The 25,694-nt window shown below is 40.2% G+C and overlaps 1 protein-coding gene across 1 annotated transcript in view; it reads left to right on the top strand.

Moving 5' to 3' along the window:
* Positions 1 to 25,694, top strand: part of si:zfos-1056e6.1 (uncharacterized protein LOC107988029 homolog) — a 75,021-nt gene that overhangs the window by 46,806 nt on the left and 2,521 nt on the right. The window contains exons 5-6 of the mRNA XM_048600598.1: positions 17,470 to 17,507; positions 20,220 to 20,299. Of these exons, the coding sequence (XP_048456555.1) occupies positions 17,470 to 17,507; positions 20,220 to 20,299 (118 nt within the window). The remainder of the gene's footprint in view (positions 1 to 17,469; positions 17,508 to 20,219; positions 20,300 to 25,694) is intronic.

Genomic DNA, 25,694 nt, shown 5'->3' with positions numbered 1-25,694 from the left:
GTTCAATTTATGGTTCCAATGGTAACCCTTATGACGTTGATTGTGAGGATTCAGTGATGATAATGCCATTGGGTATCAAGGGATGATGATTTCATTATCATTTATTGGAGATGGTCAATACCTGGCACTTGTGTGGTGTGAATGTTACCTACCACTTGTCAGCCCAAACTTGAATATTGTCCAAATCTTGCTGCATTTAGTCATTGATTGCCTCATTATCAGAATATTTGCGAATGGTGATGATCATTGTGCAATCAATAGCAAACATCTCCTTCTGACCTTATGATAAAGGAAGTTCAGTGATAAAGCAGCTGAAAATGATTGGGTCGAGGATACTACACAAGGAGACTATCCTCTAGAAATGTCCTGGAACTGAGAGATGACTGACCTCCAACAATCACAACCATTTTTCTTTGTGCTAGGCACAACCTCAACCAATGGAGAGTTTATTTCCTTATACCTATTGACCCTGGTTTTGCTAGATGTAAGTGCCCAGACCGCTGACTGATGGCTGTACATCTTACCAACCAGGTTGGCCTGAGTAGCTGTTATAGAGCCATAGCACAGACCATGACCAATTCCCTGGATTGCAGAGGTATGGACCTCCTCACCAAGATCACCCTGACTGGACACCTGACCATGGCCAATTCCCTAGACTGGTATCAGAGGCTGTCTTTGATTTTCTGCGCTAAAAGCTCCTGACTGATAGGTACCTCCATAGAATTTGGCGAGGGCTATCTCCTCAGACTTTGAGATATGACTGCCTGCTTTCTGCAAATGATGTGTATTTCCCCCATAAGATGCCAGCACATGGTACAAGTGTGAGATTGGCGTAACACAGCTGGACTGCAAGATGTATGTCCCCTTGACTGAGGACTGCTGATCAGCAAGTAAGCTGTCTGATTGCATGATTGCTCTAATTGTAACAGCAAGACAAGACAAAACATGGATGCTGTGAGCAATGAGGTATGTACTATGTGAGCAAGCGCAAAGAAAGCGAGGGTGCAGCTCTGATACGCAGCATTGTCCAATTCATGAGCTGGGTGTTTGTCCCTGCACACAAAATGTCCCTATTGCAGCCTTTCAATGCTGGTTACTGGTGCACCCCGCAACACGAGTCCGTGCTTTCACAGTACCTTGCCAAAGTTTCAAAGAAATGCCATGATGGTCATGATGGGTTGGCAAATGTCAGAAGCTATTGTCCGTGGATGAAGGGTGCATGAGGCTAGTGTCCATTAACTGTGCCTTGAGCTGCAGTTTGATTGTATGCAACATGGATGTCCTTCAGAGTAAATGGCAAACTGAATTTGCTAGGTACCTGCAGTGGTTTTCATGTTAATTTTTCTCGATATATTTGTTTGTTTGCTGTGTTGGTAGGATGGAAAGCTGAACACTAATGAAGTGACTTTGCCTGTCAATGAGACAAGCACTTAACAAGCAATAATCTCCCTTAATTGACAAGTTGCTGCCCAGTGAGAATTTCACCATGCCACTTGTCAAAAGTAAAGATGGAGTGATACACTCCCAATATCACAATCAGATGACAGATGATTTAACCCATATTGATGGGTATCACATCAGTTCTGCAACATTTCGCCATAGCCCACATCGCTCAGACCATTATAAGATTAGTCATGATGTCAAACATCCTTATTCAGGTTTATCACTACATTCTTGTTTGATTACCATAGAGAGGTGGTTATGTCAAGAATATTAAAAATTGCACATTGTAATGTCTATGCTACAATAAATCAATGTGCTTTCCATCTGTTAAAAGCCACAAATTTATATACTTTGTTAATACTACAATAAATACACAGAATACATATTTGCTACAAAATCTGTAGTGGCAGAATAGTATTTTTGAATGAAAGTAGGACTGGACCAATAAACTTTCCAAAAATGTTAAAAGTACTATTTAGATTGAGGTAAACTTTGCAGATTTTCTTTCACAACTGTACGTAATTGTTGCATCTGCTGCTCAAAAATGCCAATTAAGTTTTGCCCTTATAAGCACAATCTATTAATATTCCTAGGTAGCTTCAACAATTTTGACTGGAAACTTTTTGAATCATTCTTTAACATGGAAAATGTCAATCACCCTAGGGTGGATTTTAATTTGAGGGCAGAGTTAACCTTTGCAATGTGTTGTTTGTTATTTCTGAAATATCATGTGTGTTTCTCAATTTGCAATCGTTTTGAACACAAGCTATTTAGCACACTACAGTTTAATTAATTAAATATTTAATAAGGAAACAATCTGCATCAATGAATGGAAAACCCACTGCCCAATTAATTTCCTTGTCTTTCCATGTTTCTCCATGTTCAAGTGAATTGATTAGCTTGTTTTGATTAATGAAACGTTACCATCTGCAGGCTACTTTAAATAGTAACTATGTAAGTCAGTAACAAAACAAAGCCTTTTAGAATACCACAATCGGATGACAGATGAGGCGGGGGGGGTAGTGTGCCTATCTCTAAGCCAGGAAGCCTGGATTCAAGACTCATCTGCTTCAGAGATGTGTAGTAATATCCCTGAACAGGTTGGTTAGAAAATATTTTAAAAATACACACATAATGCTAGAAAACCCTCTTGTTTATGCTATTCAATAGTCTCTTAAATGGTTAAAATGCCGCCTTGTTTTCAAATAGATGAAAATTGAATTAACTGTTTGTATTGTCGTTTTCTGCTGTGGCATTCCATAGAATATTAAATCATAATTAACATTGCTTAAATTTTAAACATTACATGAAGTTCCCATTTTAAGCCATTATGCTTCATTGTTACGGATATAAATAGGTCAGGTAGGTGCAATTAGTGTCTGTTTTAATATCATTTTGTACTGGTGCTGTTATAGTGCCACAATGCCTCGTCAGCACTACTTTAGGCTAGATTCTCCCAATTGTCTTTGCTCCTGACTGCTGACCCTCCTGGTTAATGCTTCTCTCCCCAACCCTTGTAGCTCCTCTCATTTTAGCTTTTAGCTTTACACTTTATCCTACCCCTCTCCCGAGCCCTTGCTCACGGTAAAGGTTTAGGCGAGGGAAGCAGTGAGGAAGAGCGAGAGGGGAAGCAGCTAAAGAGCCACGATGGGAGATTCGGTGAACAGTAGGATGAGTGAGTGTGAAATGTGACGAATGAGAGAGTTAGTGAGTGGTCAGGAAGCAGGGTGGTGGTGAGTGGGAAGATTGCTGAGCGGAAGAGGTGGTGAGTGGGAGGGCTGTCAAGAGGGAGATGGTGTGTGAAAAAGAGCAATTTAGGAATATGTTGTATTTCATCTTGCATGGTATAATTGTTTAAAGATTTTATCCCAAAAGGTCTTAGTGAACATAAAGCTATAGTTATGAAATATGATTCACTTCACGTTGGTTCATTTAAAGTTGCACTTTTCAGGAAGACAGTTATAACATTAAGTGAAGAGTTACTGTTCTGATGCAATGTTGATTAATAAAAATCATAAATCTGGACGAATAAAGTGGACATCTTGATGAGTATAAATAGGTGTTAATATGATTAAATGTAAGATAATGTCCATTTATGTGTGCACAACACAGATTGGTTTTGATTTATATATGTATAAAGAGAAAAAAATTTGTGGAGAGAGAAACTAAGTGGTCCATGATCTTTCAGGTCCACGATCTTTCATCAGAACTGATGATTATTAATTTATGTGCTATGAAGTTTTGCCTCAAATACTAATCCTATGTCGGGATACTTCCCAAGGGGACTTGACTCAACATTAAAACAAGTTAATTTAATTAGATGTAATTTGATAAGGTCAAGATAATTATGCCTATCTTTTACTAGGGTTAATCTTGCTCATCTGTAACTTGCTGATTAAGTATCAAGTTAACTTGAGAATCTATCCACTACTCTCATTTTATTATATTGTCAAAATGTATGAGGCTTAGAAATACAACCACTGTCCTGAATGTTTTCTGATCAGTTGATGTATATGATCTAGCCTAATTGTTCTGGAGTTATGAAAAGTAACTGAGATGGCAATGCAAGAAATAACTCAATGTTATTGGAAAAACTAGAAAAAGAGAGGCAGAAACTGTCAAGAGAGCACCAAAACAAGATACTTTAGAAGACAGTCCGCAGGGTTGTGCAGTTCTTTTCAGGCTTCAGAAGTCACCCCTGGTCCACTAAAAAGGCCACATGCCCAGAAAAAAGCTAATTACCATTTAAAATCATAAGACATAGGAGCAGAAGTAGGCCATTCAGCGCATTGAGTCTGTTATACCATTGGTTTGTTCAGGCACAAAAAGACAAATAAAATTGTTCTGAAACTTTGAACTTTTCAAAATTTTTTGAAGAAACTGATTACTATACCCAGTGTATTTAACAAATGGTTCTGAAGAATTTTTTAAGTCAATTTCAAAAACTATAATAAAAACCAAAAGAACTGCGGATGCTGTAAATCAGGATCAAAACCAAAGTTGCTGGAAAAGCCCAGCAGGTCTGGCAGCGTCTGTGAAGGAAAAAACAGAGTTAACATTTTGGTGAGGGTCACCGGACCCGAAACATTAACTCTGTTTTTTCCTTCACAGATGCTGCCACTCCTGCTGGTCTTTTCCAGCAACTTTGGTTTTGTTCAAAAACTATAAGATTGGAATATTCATACTGCTAATTGGCACTGTGATTAAAATGCTTATTTAATCTATTTTCAGCTGTGTTAATCAAACTACACTTAGTTAATCATTGCCAAAAACTAGCTTTAAAAGTAACTTTTAAAAACTGATTGCTAAAATGCTGCCTGATTGCATTGGTTTTGATAGATTTCACATTGGTGATATGTCGATGAATGAAGGAAAACGGAGCAGAAAAGCAATTCTCAACTGGGCACAATATTTAATGCAACTTGCACCTGGACCAGTGGTTGTGCTCAAACTCAACTTTGTCAGAGTTAGACATTCCAAAATAACAACACACTTCCTATAAATTTTAATTGCCCAATACCTTATTAAGTGATGTGGTAATCCGATCAAAGATGTTTGACTTCATGAAGATAGATATTCTGCTGTCCTACAAGTAAGGTATTAATATCTAATCCCTTGTTTGGAACATCTTCCTGAAGTCAAATCCTTGTAGACTCCCTTGTATATAAGAGTATTTGATTGAAAAAGTGCGAACTGTCACTGACATTTTAATCAGATTAGAGAATGTAATAATTGCGATAAAAATATCATATCCACAAGGGTGGTTCAATTTGTCACATATAAACCAAGTATTAGCATTAGTCAAACCTTTTTGAAATGTAATGCTTCTATTTTAATCACTATGCCATGGATGATGATTATTTACAAAAAATCTTACTTCATTATTAATGTAACTTTCCTACTAACTTACTTTTTAATACAGAAAGCACTGGAATACAATGAAGACAATTAGGTATAATTTACCTATACAAGTGGGAAATAGCACATGCAAGATTATTCAGAAAACTTTAGTAAAAACACAATCATCCATTTTATAATGAAAACTATAGGTTGCCTCTGTTGGGCGGTGCTTGTAAACTTTTTCACCAATTAGAAACTTGGGTGATTGGTGAAATAAACTGTCCAGTGGTGCTCTGAACTGTTCTCTGGATTATATATAAAATACCTTAGGACTTTTGTGATGTTGCTCATGAAATTATGCAGATTAGATCTTATCTCCATGCTGTTGTCAGTGCTTAGAACATCAGTGAAAGTTGAACAGTTGTTAAAACTGAGATATTGAAATTTTTCTTGTTTACTTTCTCATAACACCAGGCCAGATATTATACAATATATTTAATTGCATTTTTATATTAATTATTCTGTGTCTTCCATTCTTTGTAAACCCCTTTAGTTTGTTTTATATTACTCTAACCCTTTTACTTGTCACATCTGTTTCATCTTTCTTTCTACTCCGTTTTAACTGGCACCAAATTTGCATCTGTTAGGCTGAGCTATTGAGCTATATGCCTGATATCATGTCTGCAAAGTCTGAACCATTTTGATGGCTGGGCCCCTAACCCTATGAGAAGCCAAGTGCTCATTTCTGGTGTTAAGGAGCAACTCACTGATGGGGAAGAAGGAATTTCAAGTGGACTCAATGTCATTATGAAGGAATACTGTGGCTGCAAAATTGGGCTGTTGTGCTTCTAGGTTAGATGTGGTGAATGCTGTCAACTTACACTTTAATTACTGTTTGCTCCCTGCTGATTTTTCTTTCAGTTTATGGAAGTACTGTGTGTTTGAACGAGTTGTTCACAGTTGGTGAAATCTGCAGAGTGCTGCTACACATGGGGAAGACCCCACTTGTTACACACTCTGTACACACGTCTTAGTCAAGGATACAATAGTTGCAGTTTCGCCAGATCTGTAGAGTGAGAGGGAAATTTACAGGCAAAAAATACTGGGAGGAGGAGGGGGAAATAGGTTTTCAGCAGGAAACCTTAACAAATGAAGTCTTTCAGGAGCACCTGTCTTATTCCACTTAATCAGGGAGCGGTAAATGCATCACTTGTGATTGGTAGTGGACATGCTGAAGAACTCTGCTATCTCTTGCAGCCAGATCTAAAGCCTCAAAGTAGGGTAAGGACTGCACTGGTAATGCTTGTGAAAGTAACCATGACAGTGAATGTCTATGCAATAGGATCCATCTAGTCTGGAGCTGGTGACTCCTGTAACATAGAGCCATAGAGTCACACAGCACGGAAACAGACCCTTCAGTCCAACTCATCTGCGCCAACTAGATATCCCAATCTCACCTAATCCATATGTGGCATGGCCATGATAATGAACTTCAGCATGGTTCAGGGCACTGGTTATTGCACATGTGTGGCATTCTGGGCACTGCATTACAATGCACATTTTATTTTAAGGCTACAATTCACTGAATGCACAGTTAGGGTTTGATTGTGCTCAGCACATCGCCTCGGCAGTCATCATGATACTTTCATTTTATGCTAGTCCACTCTTGCATCAATCATTCAACCACTGCATCAAACAGGGAGGGATTGCTTTTCAACAAGGACTATTGCTTTACACCTGGTTCATCTTGGTCTTCCAGGACCAGCATGAATACAAAAAGAAACATTACCAGCAGACTACTGAGGCACTGAAGTGGAGCTTTTCTTGCCTCGGAGACTCTGCAAGACCCTCAAGTGCTCAATGGGCTATGTGTCCCAATTCATGGTCATTTGCTGGTCCCCCAACCTGCCCGTCAAGAAGTTACAACCTTTGCTGACTGGCTGCAGTGAGTACCTAAGGACGAGGAAAGGTGAAGGAGTAGGAAGGGAGCAGGGAGTCAGCATATCTACTTTCTGGACAGATGGTCCGTGAATGCCTCATTTGATTCCAGTTTCTATGATACAACCCCCGATGCACTACAAAACAAACATATCAATTTCATTTTATAAAAAAATCAATATTCCATCTGGAAGTCAACTGGTAGATGTCCTCAATGTTTGTCTTCCATGTGCCTTTGCCTGGCCAAGTGTTAGCTCTCTCATTATTAGTCCAGTGGCTAAAGCTTGGTTGGTGGAAGGCTGCTGACTTTCAGTGGGGCACACTGTAAATGGCCCTGTAGGAGATTTCAAGCAACTCGAGGCATAAACAGGTCTTCAGATTGTAGCATCACAAAATTAGTGGCAGCAGTCTAGGCTGGCTGGCTAAAATGCAGGAGCAAGGATCCCGGCAGAAGGATGGGAGAATGAATGCCGTCATCTTGTTAGACGTTCATGGAGCTACTGTGTGTTGGATGTTCATATTGTATTAACATTTGGGAATGTGGGTACTATATTGGAGGAAAATGGATTTTAGTTTTGTTTTGTGATTGTCCGGCCTTTTTTTTTTTTTTTAAAAGGATGAGAAAATAATTTCAAACAGTGAATTAAAACAGCATTTACAAGATTCATGTAATTTTAGGTACGTGAACAGTAAGCCGTCTAGAGAGAATTTTTAAGGTGTTTGCTCGCTTGAGTTTTATAACCCTGATAAAGAGAAGCACGAGAGAGGCCATAAGTAAGCTCATTCAGAGAGAAAAGGACCATAACAGTAGACATGCTGTTAATGGCAGACTCGAAGCAACCCCACTGGACTGGGTGGTATTGATGAGATTGCATTAGGACTAGACAGGCAAGATATGCCAAGGGACTTCCTGCAATTGACCGTTCTCTTTTTTTATCCTTTTTTGTTTTGCTCTTGCTTTATATCCAGAAGTATTATCAAACACAACTGAATGTGTTTTATTTTTCCATCAGCAAATCGACTGTGGCATTTTTCCCCCTTCTATCAACCACCACCAGGACATCACCAACGTTAACAACTGAATACTTTACATGAAAAGCCCATTAAAGGCAATGCAGATGAGGGAGATGTAGGGAGAGTGGAAAGGGGTTAAATCAAAATGGAGTTAGAAGGGGAAATAAACCACTGTAACCCCTGTGGTGCCCACCTCCCTCTAAAGGCAGCGAGCGCATTGGTGGGCAACACGGACATCTGGGCATGAACGTAACCATGAAAGAGGGGGAGACAGTCAACAGATCTGACCCCCTCCACAGCCCGCTGCCTGGACCTGTTAATAGCCAACTTGACTCTTCTCAGCTGGAACTTCCAACATCGAAGGAGGCAGGCAGCTTGGAGTTGGAGAGCCCAGCTACCTCTGCAGCATCCTGATTTTCGTGGAGATTGTCGTAGGGCCTGTTTGTAGCTCCATGTGAGGGGAAATACCTGGACTAATGTCTAAGTTCCCCTTTCCCACTCTCGGCCTGCCTTCAGTCATGACACCCACTGCATGGAGCGATAGAGTGCAGTTGTTGTTGACTCTCCAGCAGTTCCTGATGGGCCAGTGTCTCAATGCCAACTTGTCCCTGGAGGCTGACCAGACAATTGCAGGAGCTGCTGCAATGCTGCAGAATCTGGTTGATTTGCTGGACTAGCTGCATCACCCCAGATTCTCAGAAATGAGGGCCACTGCATCCTATACCCCTGTCTGCCACATGTGCATCTCCCTGAGCATCTGCACAAAGTCCTTCATAGCCAAGACCACAGGGTTATCTACTGCTGGGGGCTCAGCAGGTGCCTGGTCTCCGGAGTCCTGAGACTCTCAGTGGCCTGGGGTGTTTCTCCCTTACCTGTCAGCACTGTGAAACTCAGTGGGTGACCTCACAGAGCCTAGTGAGGTGTCCTCATCCATGTTTCCGGGCCTCCAGAAGGCAGATGATGGCCCCTCCTTTGCTTCCCCACAATGATCTGGGAAGGTCAAGGAACTGTCCTCTGTAGGACATTTGCTAGAGCTTAGGAGGATTCATCCACTTATAAGACATAAGAGGAGAAGGTGTTGTAACCACTAGCTAGTCATGGTGTTTACCTGCTTAATGGGGCTGTTGCAGAAGGATGATAAGTGTGACTCACTCAGGTGTCGGGTCACGTCTCTGCATCCTTGCAGGAGTGGTCCCTGTCACTGCTAGAGCAAGAATCCTTTCCTAGGATGGGGTGACTATGAGGTGGTCCAGTACTCCACCCAGAAAGGATGTGTGGTATCACATCACTCTGTTATGAGTTGTTTTCGCCTGTAATGACACAAAGGGGCCAAATAAGTAAGATGCAAGTAGGTGGCATTGTTGTTTGTGCTGGTATGTGTGAAGAAAAAGTGTTGATGAGTTCTGAGGGAGTGAGGAGGCAATGTGAAGGTCATGCAGGGTTAGTGGTGTGAGAGTATGGGGGAATAACGAGAGTGAGCGAGTGAAGTGAGAAGACGTATCAGAACATAAGTGTTGGTGGGAGGTAGGTGCAGTGAAATAGACAGGTAGAGGCAATAGAAAATACAGTGTTTCAGTTAACCTGGCAGAGTGGAGAAGATCATATCCTTTCTCCCTGCACTGTTTCCCAGGTCAACTGACCCTTGAGGTGGCGATCTCTGAATAGGCTGGTATGGTGTGGTGGCTTCCTCTGATTGTCCTTTGGGAAGAGGATTCCTGTCCATGAGCATCTCACCAGGTTCCCCTTTTCTGCAGTATGTCCTGAATCCTGACACAGTAGTACAGCTTTCCAATGGCAGCACTCCTGCATGTGAGCAGTCGGTGTTAAAAGATGGCATGGCCCCAAGAGATGCTGGTCTAATGGAGGACACGTGCTAAGCTGCAAGTTCCTGTGTGAATGTCACATGGCAAGATAAACTGGAGATAGGAAGTGATCCTTGCCACAAGGGCTGAAATCACAATTAACGTGGCTGGTTTGGTAAGGTACAGCGAGAACTGGCTCGGCCTCATGGTGATAATCACAGTGTGATATCAAATGTTATGCAACTTGCATTTAGCCAAAAAATATCAAGATTCAGTCCTATGTTTCTGCTCAGGTCCTAGGAAATACACGCTGGTATTAACAGTGAGGCATATCTGTGGTCATTGTTTTCTGACTATTTGAATAAGGACAGAATGTACTGCAGATGATCAGAAGCTCGAACAGCCTGTCCCCTTTACAGTAGGTTAAAACCACACTATTTGACTTACTAAGTTCCTCTCTCCCATCCCACTTTGATCACCGCAATCGTTTTGATTTTTTCCTAGTATCAAAATAGAAAAGGCAACAGATGAACAAGTCTGCTGTGTAGCTGAGTGTTACAGAGTAAGGAAAGCTAAATCTGCTGCCTACATGCTATGTATTTATCTGATAGGAGTCAAGAAGCTGAGGCAAGGAGTTACCACATTTTCTTCTCTTCCCACCAGAGCACTTAATGCAAGGAGCATGGTGACTAACAGAAACTGTACCAGGCACCCACCGCTATCCTAGCTGTAGTTAATTAATTTACTTGTTTACCAGTTTGCCAGACAAAATTTTTCAAACTGGTATGTGTCCAGAATATAAGGAATTTTACAAATGGCAGATTAAGGTGTCTCATTCTGAAATGATTACGTGAGTTTCAGGCAGCAGCACTGTGCTAATGGAGTTACCAACATCTGCACATTTCATTGTTGTCATGTCTCAGATAGTATAAACTTTTAATCAATACCGTACAAACTGGATCCCATCAGACTATTAAAATGCTCACTGCAAATCATATCATTTTTGATATTTTGAGCACTAGACAGTGCTAAGTCTCAAGTTAATATCGAGATAAATATTCACAGCCATCCAGAGAAGTTTTGCATTCCTTTATTTCAGGATGGATCAACAAAACAAAAACAGAATTCCATCTTTTGGTCTGTGTTTCACAATGGACAAAAAGTAATATCGTAGTATAGAATGATTGTGAAAGAATCCAGCATTCTGCTGTTGCATTACAACACTTACCCTAACCAAACTATGGTGAATCTCAAGATGCCACGTTGTCATTTGACATGAATGGAATCAATATACACACCAATCATTGTTTTGAAAAAGGATTTAAATTTGTTTCAGTCACATGATGAGAGCTGCTTGCAGAGAGAGTTCCATCAGAAGCTAATGAATTAATTGCTGGTGATTTAAGTAGGCAAAGTAATAAATAACAAAATCTTGGAAGTCAGAGATCCTAACAGACAGACAGACTCCTAAAGCTGTTCCAATTTTAGGTTCAACTAAAAACTGACCTCCTGGAAATTTGATTTCAAGACACTCACAGCCATCCTTCGCTTTACAAGATTTTCACTTCAAATTTAGTTCATCGAAGAAGCTACTGAGACAGATAATTATGTGCATGGAATATATTGCCTTCATCTGTATATATATCTTTTGTATGAGAGTGTGTTGAGTTGAGTGACTGAGATTTGTACTTTAAAATTAGATAAATGCATGATATTAAATAACCTTCTTTATATTTAAATTTTCAAAATGTCTGCTGCAATTATTTAATTGGAATACTCACTAACTTTGGGGCAGCAGAGTGGTTCAGTGGTGAGCACAGCTGCCTTACGGTGCAAGAATCCCAGGTTCGAGCTCAGCCTTGGGCGACTGCCAGTGTGGAGTTTGCACATTCTGTGTCTGTGTGGGTTTCCTCCCAGATGCTCTGGTTTCCTCCCATAGTCCAAACATGTGCAAATCAGGTGGATTGGCCAGTCTTAACTGTCTATAGTGTGCAGGCAAGGTAAATTAGCAATGAAAAGTGGAGGGATAGGGTAGGGTAGGGGAATGGGTCTGGGTAGGATGCTCTTTGGAGGGTCAGTGTGAAATCAATGGTCCAAATGGCCTGCTTTCACATTGTAGGGATTCTATAATTCTACAGGTAAGAAAATGCAAGATCTTGTATGCAAACATGGTGATCATAGGCAGTAAAAGGAAATATGTACATTCTATTTGTGACAGATCATGGAGGAATAGTGGGGAGATATTTATTTTTATCTAGTTTATAACAGAAGCTGTGTATGTGATGACAATTGAATGATAATTGATTAACTAATTATGAAGTTATAGGTTGGAGATTCAGGCACACTTACTGATAAACTTTACCTCTGTAAGAGATAGTGTAGCTGTGATACGTTTTGAAAGCCAGCCTACTTGCTAAAGTTGTGTAGATATTAACTTCAAATTTGCTGGGTGAGCCTAAATAAATTAAATTAGAATGAAGTGAGAAGGAGAACACGTACAAAACTTGGCGATAACTTAATGATTAGCAAGGTCAAGAGTTCTTAAAATGTTTGTGTTAGGCTGAAGGAATGTATGTATTTGTTTACATCAAGCCTTGTAACTCGAGCAGTAATGGACTGAAACGTCACAGTTACTCTGGAAAAGCTGAATTATTGTTTAAAACAGACACAATAACTCTGTGATGTGGACTGTTTATCAGCTGAATCTGTGATTGCAATGGAATTGTGCTATCTAACTATGCAGTTGATTGGATGACATACAAGTGGTGAACAGCAAGCACAGGCAAAGTTTTGTTTTAAAATTCAATAAAGGCAAGAGATGAGCGTCTTTTCAAGGAGACGTAAACACATCTTAATTAATTGGTAAAACTGATGTGGAAGACAGATACATGATGTTTGCCAGTTGTCAAATCGATTATTTTCTGGAGACTGAATAGTGTCAAAGGCTTGTAATCATGCAGCCATTTTGCATGAAAGAAGTATAAAAGCAGCTTGCTTCACAGTAAAAATTTAAGTTGAGGTGGAGTGAGCTGATCAGTTGTTCTGGTGTGATCTTCAGACAAGTTCACATAAAATGGTTCACTTTTCTGATTGTTAGCATTATAGGGGTAAGCCCTTTACAGTGGTTTTTCTAGAGTACTTTGCTTTAATAAAGAGCGTTGGGTAAATTCTCGTTAGAACTGCCTGGATTATTGATATTCAGAGTAAACCCGACAGACAAGGGAAAGTGGGAATAAATGTCTAAAATTTTGTATACTTTTGTATCTTAGAGCATTTTCAGCTTCTTATTTCAAAATTACTATTCTGTTCACTGATCTACATGTTGTAACCAGTAAACATAGTGTGTGGGAATTTATCGACAACTGGAGTTACCAGATTAGTTCTGATAAATTTCATTTTATCAAGTTTCCCCTCTGATTTTAACGTAGTGCTTGATGGCTGCAAGAAACATTTGATATAATTATAGTTTATAATAAGATTTATTTAAACAATGAGATTTCATTAAGTGCCATTTACAATGTAAAATGCAAATAGTGATCGATGGCCCATATAGTTTATAGACAGCATGTAAACAGACCCTTTGGTGCAACCAATCCGTGCTGACCATAATCCCAAACTAAACTAGTCTCACCTGGCCTGAATTTGACCCATATCCCTCAACATTTCTTATTCATGTACTTATCTAAATGTCTTTTAAACGTTGTGACTGTACCAGCATCCAACACTTGCTCTGGAAGTTCCTCCCACACATGAACCACTCTGTTTTAAAACAAAATTGCCGTTCATGTCTTTTTTAAATCTTTCTCCTCTCACCTTAATCTGTCCCCTAGTCTTGAAATCCCCCACCCTAAGGAAAACCAACCTACCATGAAGGAAGATGAAGGTTTTCCTACCATGGTATCCAGCTGTTTTGTGAAAAATTTCAGTGGCAAAACTGCTGGAACTTGAGACACATTCCAGGTAGTAATCACTCTATAAAAACATGCCTTCTGAAGGTTAAAGAAAAGGTTAATGAGGGCAGTGCTTTTGATGCAGTGTACGTGATTTTCTGGAGAGTGTTTCATATAGTGCTACACAGGAGACCTAAAAGCAAAATTAAACTTGATTGCAACATAGCAGCAATGTGATACAAAATTAGCTGAATGATAGGAAACAGAATAATGATTGATGAATGCTGTTCAGACTGGAGAAAGGTTTGCACTGGAGTTCATTTGATATATATTAATGATCCAGACCTTTGGTTCAGAAAAAAAAATTGCAAAATTTTCAGAAGATTTTGATTTATTCATTTGTGAGACATAGGCATCGCTGCTGTGTCAGCATTTATTGTCTATCCCTCATAGCCATTGAGAAGGTGGTGGTGAGCTTCTTGAACCACTGCACTCCATGTGCTGTAGGTAAACCCACAATGTTGTTAGGGAGGCAATTCCAGGATTTGGTCCCATTGACAGTGAAGGAATGACGATATTTTTCTAAGTCATGTTGGTGAGCGGCTTGCGGGTGAATGTGTTCCCATATATCTGCTGTCCTTGTCCTTCTAAATGGAATTGGTCATGTGTTTGGAAGGTGCTGCTTAAGGATTTAGCAAATTTCTGCAGTGCATTTTAAAGATGGTACATACTACTGTTACTGAGTGCTGGAGGTGAAGAGAGTTGATGTTTGTGGATGTGGTGCCGAACAAGTGGATGCTTTGCTTTGGATGGTGTCAGGCATCTTGAATATTGTTGAAGTTGCACTCATTCGGGCAAGTGGGAAGTATTCCATCATACTCCTGGCTTGCGACTCTGTAGAGTTAGGAAGGTTACTCAATGTGGTGTTCCTAGCCTCTGAACTGCTCTTTTGGCTACTACATTTATATAGCAAGTCCTGTTCAGTTTCTGGTCAATGGTAACTCCCAGGATGTTGATAGTGGGGGATTCAGTGTTGATGACATCACTGAATGTCAAGGGGCAATAGTTGGCTCATCTCTTATTGGTGATTGTCATTGCCTGCACTTTTGTGGCGTGAATGTTCCTTATCATTTTTCAGCCAAAGCCTGGATATTGTCAAGATCTTGTTGCATTTAAATTGGACTGCTTTGGTACCTGAGAAATCACGAAATGTGCTGAACGTTGTGCAGTCATCGGTGAACATCCCCACTTCTGAGCTTATGATGGAGGAGAGATCATTGATAAAGCAGCTAAAGATGGTTGGGCCTAGGACACTACCCTGAGGAATTCCTGCAGAGATGTTTTGGAGCTGAGATGACTGACTTCCAACAATCACAACCATCTTCCCATGTGCCAGGTATGACTTCGACCAGTGGAGAGTTTTCCTCTGATTCCAATTAACTGCAGTTTTCCTAGGGCACCTTGATGCCACATTTGGTCAAACGTGGCCTCGATATCAAGAGTTGTCACTCTCACCTCAAATTTGAATGAAACTTTGGAAGCATTTGTAAACTAAATAAGGCAGTGTAAAGCTTCAAAAGGTTGGTGGAGTGAGTGGACAAGTGGCAAGCAAAGTTCAATACAGAGAGTGAGATTTTTCGTTCGAGCAATTTAAAAGAAGACCATATCTAATAAAGAATACAATTTGAAAGGGTATGCAGGAGCAGAGGGACCTGCATGTATGTATGACTAAATATTAAAGATTACAGGAAAATTTGACAGGTTCGGTTAATAAAGCACACGATGTCATAGGCTTCACAGCAGACACCTCAAGGTGCTGGAGCAGTAACATGAATGCTGCCTGTGCAAGATCTTGCAAATCCGCTGGGAAGAAAGATATACCAACAACAGCATTCTCGACTAGGCCAACATCTCCAGCATTGAGGCACTGGTCAGCCTTGATTGGCTACCATGGACTGAGCACATCATCATCCACATGACTGATACAAGACACCCCAACCCCCTCAAGCACATGCTCTACTCCCAGATTCAAAATGGCAGTTTAAACCCCAGGTGGACAGAGGAAGCAATTCAGTGGTATTCCTAAGCCATTGGGAAAAGGTGGAAGCCAAGCGAAAACAGTGTAAGGTGTACGCTGCCACAGCGATCCACCCACCAACCCCTTCTCGCAACCACCTTCTTTCTGTAGTAGAGCCTGAGGTAGTCTCATCAGTCTGTACAGCCTCCTATGGACTCACCCTGAGAGTGGAAAACAGTCATCCCCATCTGCAAAGGACCACTGATGATGATGACAAATGGGATCTTAGAATACAGGAACAGAGATATTTTATTGAACTGCTTGACACTAGTTTGCCCTCAGCTGGAGTATTGCATTCACTTCTGGGTGCCAGCCGTTAGCATAGATCTGAAGGGAGTGGAGACAGCGCAGAACATGTTTACAAGAATGGTTTCAGGAATGAGGAATTGGCTACAAAAAGACACAACCAGTACTCGCTCATCTGTATCCACATGGACAAGGAGAACCATCATGTCGACTGGGACAAACTAGGCAGAGACAGACACGAGAATACCTAGAAGCCTGGCACTCCACGAAGCATGCTATTAATAAACATATTGAACTCGACCCCATATACACTCCACTACGAAGGAAAGCCGGAAATGAGGCAATCCATCTCAACGGACCCCACAGTTTAAAAACCAGGTGGGAGAACACACCGATGCTTCATCGGAGGCTGCACTGAGGATGTTACCCAGCACAGTCTGCGAAACAAGAAACCAGCTCGGCGAGCCAACCAACCTCAACACACACAACCCGAGCTACAAATCTACTCCAAAACCATAAGGAATTTCGGTTATGAAGTTAGATTGAAGAAATTGAAACTATTTTCTTTGAAGAGCGAGAATTGCTGAGAGGAGATCCAATACAGATATTCAAAGTCATGAGAGGCCTGGGTAAAATACAAAAGGGAGAAATATTACGACTCATGAAAAGTTTGAGAATGAGAAGGTAAGGACCTAAAGTAACTTGTAAAAGAACCAAAAATTATATAAGGAAAAGCTTTTTCATTCAGCAAGTCATGAGTGTCTGGAATGCTCTATCTGAGTGTGGTGGAGACAAATCCAATTGATGCATTCAGAAGAGAATTAGATGGTAATTTGAATCAGGACAATATGCGGGAGACCTGGTGCATTAAGAGACCTGATGCAAACACAACAAGCTGAGTCACCTCCAACTTTGCTGTAATTGTTCTGTGATTGTGAAGTTGGTACCTGTGTCCATCTTGATCTACAAGCTAATGGCCAGGATTTTTTTTTTGTTCTAAACTTTGTATCTTGTTTATCTCAATGGACATTGCAATCAGATGGGTACCAGTGCATAGTTTTTCAGTGTTACCTTTGAATTTGGATGAGGTTCGTGAATTGCTTGAAATTTTCTATTGTGATTCATGATGCTATGTACAACTTGTTAGTTATCACTTGATACGGCCACTAACTATTTTTATGATCTTATATTTAACTTTGAATTATTTTCCATTTTGCAGACCATATATTCTAGAAGTGACAAAATTGTTCCAGCATGGTATGTACTTTACAAAATATAAACTGCCTGTTCATGATGCTGTTGACTTGAAAGTGCACTTTGCCATTCTGTCAAGCTATTGATAGCAATTATAATTTATTTTTAATCACATGCCTGTGATTAGTTCCTAATTCTCCATCGTTTATTTTAATCATTAAAACATGACCTTCCTTTGTGAAAATCATAAAATACAACTATATAGCAGAAACATTACTGGTCTAGTTGTGCCTTTATTTCTGACTCTGCTGGATGATGCCACTGCCAAGAAATCTGATTTTGATTGTTTGAACATACCTAACTTAAGAAACATGTAGAGAATCATGTCTAAATGCACAACATCCCTACTGTCTATGTCACATTTTGGTAAGAAGGATCCACTCTACTACTGTCACAGAAGAACCCAAAGTATCTGAATTTACACTTACTTTCTAACACTTCCATCCTCACATTTAAATGATTCCATCGCCTCTTTAATCCACAGGAATGGGTGGCCTGGCATTGGGTAGGAAGAAAAATGAAGGAAATTGAACAAGCTTCAATTTGCCAACTTCCAGGTTACAAAAGGCTTGGCCTCTTGTAACTTACTCATTGAAGCCAGAACAATAATTAACATAGATGTATTGACGATTAGTTTAGCTTTTAATATCATTAGCACATGGTAATGAAGCAATTTTCAATTCCATTAAAGAGATTTGAATGTATTTGATTCTGATTGCAGCATGGATTCTCTGGGACCTGTGAGGTTGAGGTGCTTCATTAGGGTGTTTGAAATTCAGATTACTCAATCTCTGTGAAGGCTACACATGATTTGCCAGGTCACTCTGGAAAATGCTTTAGAGATCTGGAGACTTTCAGATGACAGTGGCAGGAGGCAAGGCATCATCATTCCCTTGACAGTACATAAGATGAGGAAGGAAATCACCATCCACGGTGGTGACGTGCAGTTTTCCTTATAGACTAGACCAGACCCCCTCAATATATTTTAAGAAGGTAGGCTAGATCCTAACTTTTTCTTATTTTAAAGGTAAATGTAATGGGCTGTGTTCCACATGCAATTCGATGGACAAACTACTTGACTTTAGGCAAAATACAATTTATGAAAACACTGTAGTTAAAATACACCAAAAGAAACAACTTGGAATAATTTAACTCTATTCAAAAACTTAACAGAATAATAAATACAGTAACTATTACTAGCTAAATGTTCCAATATGATAACGTCCCATAAACACACTCTTGGCAAAAAGGCAAATTCAGAAAAATAGATTTGCCTCACAGGGAACCCAGCAGCAGTGAGAAACCTCAGCTTCTAGCTGTAACCGAGAGAGGGAAAAGACAACTTCTACATCTTCAAAACTCTGGTAGCTTCTGCCCTGCTGAGACTCCAGCAGAAATAGCTTAAAGCTAAACCTAAAGCTGAAAAAAACTAGAAATCCTGGTCTGTGAGAACTGGCCATTCCCAACTAGGCTGCTTCTATTGTTCAAACATTTTTTTAAAAAAACCCAAGGACTCACAAGCTGTTTACTGGCTTTCCCAGTAGACAGCTCACTACCTCTATCTGTGAACCTCCTTTTTTTTTTCAAAAAAAAGGACAAAATAATCTCTTACAGCCACAGCATCATTACAGGTGGGATCAGTGGACACTCAGAAGAGAAGTTCTCCTGAGGGTCTCTCAAAAGGGTAGGATGCAGAGAAGAGAGATGTGCACAAGAGAGTTACAAAGTAATGTTTTATCAATTGGAGAGAGTCCTGAGAAATCCCCACAGAGAGGTAGTGAAATTCTGTGATTCTAAGGGATAAAGCTATCACTGACCATCCCTCCTTCAAACCATTACATTGCAAACTACACATGAAAGCATCAAACATTTGGAAAGTTAATGTTGGAATATAAGCCTCTAACTCAGAAATTGGCTACAGATCGCAGTTCCACCCCAAAACTTCAGACTTTGAGGTCCATGATCACAAACCCATTGGTCTCTATGATGGTAACACTGATCAAACATTAATGGCTACCTCCTTTAGCCATTGATATGATCGTGAGGCCCATGGTTCAATATCCAGCGCTTCTCAGGTCTTTTTTATTCATGTATCGTGCAAGCATGACATTTCAAAAATGGTTGCTTTCAAATTTCTTGCTCTACACTTTGTAGAATCATAGACTCCCAACAGTGTGGAAACAGGCCATTCGGCCCAACAAGTCCACACCGCCCCTCCAAAGAGCATGCCACGCAGACCCATTCCCCCACCCCTGCATTTTCCCATGTCTAACCCACCTAACCTAAACATCCCTGGGCGGAATGGGCAATTTGGAATGGCCAATCCACCTAACCTGCACATCTTTGGACTGTGGGAGGAAACCGGAGTACCCGGCGGAAACCCACGCTGACACGGGGAGAATGTGCAACTTTGATACTTGGTTATGTTCAAAAGTGAAATTTTGCATAGTTAAATAATAAGAATGCATCACTTACACAATTTAAGGGTCGTGTTATTGACGCCAAGAAGTGTCTGGGGCTGATGTTTGTACCTACCTTTTGCAAACTGAGTTGAAATCTGTGAATAGAAGTCCCAAACTTAAGTTATGGGCTATATAAAACATTCAAGGATATTAACTGTTTGAAACAATCATATTCCCACTTTTTCAGTGCTGAACCTAGATCATGAATTATCGAAAATTATATGACCTCAACCAGTGTCTTATTTCATTGCAGTTGTCCCCAAACCTCGTACTGATGCCATGACAATGATCAATAAAGGTTTGAAGAGCAGACTGCAAAGCATTATGAAGAGGGTATGAAAAATGGTTTATGCATAAACTACAAAACCATTAACAGATATTTCCAAATCAGAACAAAAATTACATTGGAAAAAAAATTAGTTGTGATATAATTTGTGTCGGCATAGAGGTTCACAAAACATCAGTATGTATTGACATCTGGTATTTTAAGACACTAATTCACAAATATTAGTACAGAAATAATACAATATACAATATAACTCTGTCTGTGCAAATTTAGACACACTGTAATTAGAGGTGAGGAAATAAAACTTGGGCAAAACTAGTGCTCTTGGATCTCCAAACTGACATTTATGCAGCTCTTGCACATTTTTGGAGTGAATTCTGCCAGAAGCCATTTTGATAAGGGTATTAGCATGCACACAGTGAATAGAAAGTGGATGAACAAGCAGTTCATGTGTTAATCAACATGCAACATTGCAGCAATGCCATTTTGGAACTGAAGTCTCCAGTTTAATGCTCAGTCTTAGCCTCACTCAACTTAGGTGGTTAGGCAGTTGGAAGGATTCTTACCAGTACTATTTAATGTGATCATCAGCTACTTAATAGGTTAGTTGCTAGCTTATTGTCTTTGGCTGTTGTTTCAATACTATCCATGTTTACAGCTTTCTATGTTCGTTTTAAGTTGCAACAACTACAAGAAGTGGAGTGGCAAGTGATGAAGCAGTTTTTTATGACTTCATGGTTTGGCACAAATCAATTGACCACAGAAATGGGCGCAGTACTCTTATAGAAGTAAGAAACAGAGATCATACAGAACTGAGCATGCTCTGAAAGAAGGATGAGGTGAAGCGGGAGGACAACTATCAGCAGGACCATAACCAAAGGATTCAGGAACAATTCTCCTATTTGAAACTCCATAAATAACTATATGCGAGATATCTTCCATTCAATAAGGATGTGGAGGTGCTGGTGTTGGACTGAAATCAGAAGTCCCACAACACCAGGTTAGAGTCCAACAAGTTTATTTGAAATCACAAGCAGGCGAAGTCCTGACAAACGAGCAGTACTCCAAAAGCTTGTGATTTCAAATACATCTGTTGGTGTCATGTGACTTCTGAATTTTTCAATAAGGACATCTTGAAGGCATAAATAAAACAAAATGAATGAATTAATGGCATAAATAGAATTTAATGGGAATGATCTTACAGGCATTATGGCGACATCATTATGAGGAGATTGAAGCTGGGAACTAAATATTCAGGGATATGTAACCATTCGAAAGGACAGACCGAGGTGGCTTTGTTAGTACAAGATGAAAATATTATATGAGCAAGAAATGATCTTGGATTAGATAATATATTATCTATATGGGTGGCGGTAAGAAATAACAAGGGGAAGATGACACTGTTGGGAGTATCCCATAGAATACTATCAGTAGCTGTTCTGTAGTGAGAGAATAAATCTGGAGATAATGAGGGCATATAAAAAAGGCTGTACCTAATTATGAATGACATTAATCTTCATGTAGCTGGCAAAATGAAGTTGGCAGAAGTAGCCACAAAGAAGAATTCATAGTGTATTTGGAATAGTTTGCTGGGATAGATACTATGTTGTGGATCCAGCCCAAGATCTGACTGTTTTAGATTTGGTGACATGTGATGTACGACCTCTAAACAAAATATTGTCTATGGAGCAGTGACCATAACATGGTAGAATTTAGCATTTAGTTTGAGAGTGAGAAATTTGGGTCAGAAACAAGAATGTTAAACTTAATAAAAACCAAAAGAACTGCAGATGCTGTAAATCGGGAACAAAAACAAAGTTGCTGGAAAAGCTCAGCAGGTCTGGCAGCATCTGTGGAGGAGAAAACAGAGTTAACGTTTCCGGTCCGGTGACCCTTCCTCGGAACTGATGGTGGCTGGGAAAACGTCAGTTTATATGCAGAAAATAGGGAGGTGGGTGGGGTAGGGAGTAAACGCTAGGATAGAGCCCAAAGAGAGAAAAAGACAGTTGGACAGACAAAGGAGTTGCTAACGATCAGGCTGGGAGGGTGAATAGTTGTTAATGGGAACTGTTAGTGACTAATAACAAGGGGTGTGTAATGGCAGGCTATGTGGTGACAAGGCCTGGTGTATGGGGTAGGGGGCTGGGACATGGGAGAGTTTAGGCCCTAAAATTATTGAACTCAATATTGAGTCCGGAGGGCTGTAGGGTCCCCAAGCAGAAAATGAGGTGTTGTTCCTCCAGTTTGCGTTGGGCTTCACTGGAACACTGTAGCAGGCCAGAGACAGAGATGTTGGCCAGGGAGCAAGGTGGTGCATTGAAGTGGCAGGCAACGGGTAGTTCAGGGTCTTTTTTGTGAGCATACGCTGTTTATGTATGTGGTGTAAGTCAAGTAGACTGCTTTGTCCTGGATGGTGTCAAGTTTCTTGAGTGTTGTTGAAGCTGCACTCATTCAGGCAAATGGGGAGTATTCCATCACATTCCTGACTTGTGCCTTTATAGATAGTGAACAGACTTTGGGTAGTCAGGAAGTGAATTACTCGGTGCAAGATTCCGAGTTCTAACCTGCTCTTGTAACCACTGTATTTATATGGCTAATACAGTTTACTTTCTGGTCAATGGTAATCCAAGATGTTGATAGTGGGGTTCAGTAATGTAATGTCACTGAATGTCAAAGGGTGATGGTTAGACAATCTCTTATTGAAGGTGGTCATTACTGGCATGAATGTGACTTGAAATTTATCAGCCCTAGCCTGGATTATTCAGGTATTGTTGCATTTGAACACAGACTCTCAATATCAAAGGACCTGTGCAACCATCAGCCAACATCCTCACTTCTGGCCTAATAATGGAGAGAAATACTGCAATGATTGGGACTGAGGTCATTGACCTTCAACAACCATGCCATCTTCCTTTTGTGCTAGGTATGATTCCAAGCAATGGAGAGTTTTCACTGATCCCTGTTGTCTCTAATTTTGCAAGGGCTCCTTAATTTCAGTGTTGATCAAATGCTGCCTTAATGTCATTGAATGTCATCTCTGGAATTTAGCTCCTTTGCCCATGTTTGGATCAAGGCTGAAATGAGGTCAAGAGTTAAGCAGCCCTGGAGGAACCAAACTGAATGACAGTGCCTTTGCCTGTCCCAATTCTTCTGTCCAGACCTTGAAGGATGGATAGTGGAGCTACTGGCTTTCTTTGAAAATGTTTGTAGTTGGCCTTGGAGGATGACCTTGTTTAGTTCTGGGTCAAGAAGTTTGATGCTCAGCAGTTTTATATTCACTGGAGATACTGCTGTTCGCTCATGTCATGACAGCAGTTGCGCACCACACTTGCCACTCTGCCAGTGCCCTTTCTGTTGCCAGTCAGTCCAGACATCTGTCGTACAGTATCACTGAGGTGGCACAAACCTCAACCAGGCCTTCCATTTTCTTCTTGTACCACAGGTCAGCTGTTAAGGTAGTCCTAATAACTTGGAGCAAGCAACATGCCCTAAGCCCTCAGCATTACAGCCAGTGCCTTTTCTATATGCAGCACTACACCACCTGCAGCAACTGTAAATAACCTAGAACTTCAACAAACTCAAAATAGAGCAAGTAGAAAATAAGTGGACCTGAACCATTAACTCAGTTTTTCTCAGCATTTGTCCACATTTTCGGCTACATGCCAGCCTTGTACCTGTACTAAAAACAGCTTAGGCACGCGTGTGGCTAGTTCTCCAGGAAAGACTTTAGCGCTGTTGCCATAATCTCGCTACAGTCCATATCCTTCAAAGAATCCAATGCCTTCTGCCATTTCCTGATATCATATGGAGTGATACTGGTGATCTCAAGGTGAAGCTGACATGGATCAGCCACTCCTTAATTCTGGCTAAAGATGGGTGCAAATACCACAGCCTTGTTTGTTGTACAATGTCAATGACTTGTATATTTTATCAAAAAAATTAAGAGGTCATGAATGCTTTGCAATGTGTCTGAGAAAACAAATTATTTGCTGTTCAGTGTTTGTTGCTGCGTGTGACTTTGTACACAGCAACAATGAGTCAAAAATAACATTGAACTGAATGACCTGTTTTGGGTGGTTCTACAAGGATAAATTACTGGAAGCAAAGTATTTTACTGTAAAACCTTAAATAGAATGAAGAGCTATAGTACAGGAATAAATAATCCGTTCGTTGTCAATTTAACTCAGATTAAATCTTTTAAAATTCTTGAATTCAAATCATACAATGTCAAAGGCTTCACAATTGATTTCCTGTCATAACCTATTTTCTGAGATTCTATTTTGTTCATAAACTATGAACCCATGCAGTAGCCACACTTCAAGCAAAATGAACAGAATGGATATTGTGACATGAGCTCATATTCTTAATTGATGACGTTGTAGTGATGTGGTTAACAACCATGTTGACGGTTCTTTGAACAATAATAAGGATCTCTGAGCCGAAGTTCCCTTAGGCAAGTTTCTGTTTATACATTACATTCATACAGCCAATGCAAAAGAAGAGACTGCAAAATTCTCGGGTGGTCTAGGCTCATTTCACAATACACCAAGAATTCCTGGGCTGCAAAGCTGCAGATGGTATTCAAGGAAAGGTTTTCAATTAATGCACATTAAGTAAATCAGATTTTATTTTTACTTTGGAACACTCTAATTACACACTCCCACTTGCATTGCAGTGCCTTTAATAGAAATGTATTTTTTTAGAAGGAATTTGTAGGATGAGAATTTAGAGAATGGATTTTTGAGTCCAGGCCTACCCTGGAAGCCTTTAAAAACGGTGGACAGGACCAACATTTGGAAGTTCAACACTCATTTCTGGCCGATCCTAATTTTGTCAATAAGGAGAGCAAGGTATTGTGTGAATCATGCAGGCAGAAAATCCAAACTCAACTGGACAGCTTCAAATTAATCCTGAGTTCAGACCAATCTGATTTTTGCTAGCCGTAAGTGCATTGTTTCCTCTTGTAGGTGAGTCCAGACCTTGGAGACACTTTAAAAATTAGATGTGGTCCTTTTTAGGGCAGAGATGAGCAAATCTGGGACTCCCTTTCTCAGAAAATATGAAATGGAGCAATTGAATATTTTTAAGGTGGAGGCAAATAGACTTTTGTTTAGCAAGGGAATTGAAGATTATTGGGATCAGATGGGAATATGGAGATCAAAACATAAACAGATCAGCCATGTTTTTAGAGAACAGCAGAGCAGGCCTGAAGGACCAAATGGCCTACTTCTGCTCCCAGTATGTTTGTATGTTACGATGGTCATGTGCAATCTACAGATTCATTGAGGAAGCATAAGAACTCTTGAAGGGAGGTTAAGTTCTGACAACAAAAAATGCTGGAGATCACAACGGGTCAGGCAGCATCCATGGAGAGAAAGCCAGCTAAGGTTTCAAGTCTAGATGGCTCTTCATCAGAGCTGAAGTGAAGAGTGGAGGGGACAG

The sequence above is a fragment of the Rhincodon typus genome, chromosome 9, assembly GCF_021869965.1.
Source record: "Rhincodon typus isolate 14 chromosome 9, sRhiTyp1.1, whole genome shotgun sequence".
NCBI lineage: Eukaryota > Metazoa > Chordata > Chondrichthyes > Orectolobiformes > Rhincodontidae > Rhincodon > Rhincodon typus.
Note: the sequence above shows the minus strand (reverse complement) of the source record. Positions and strands in the feature narration are given on the sequence as shown.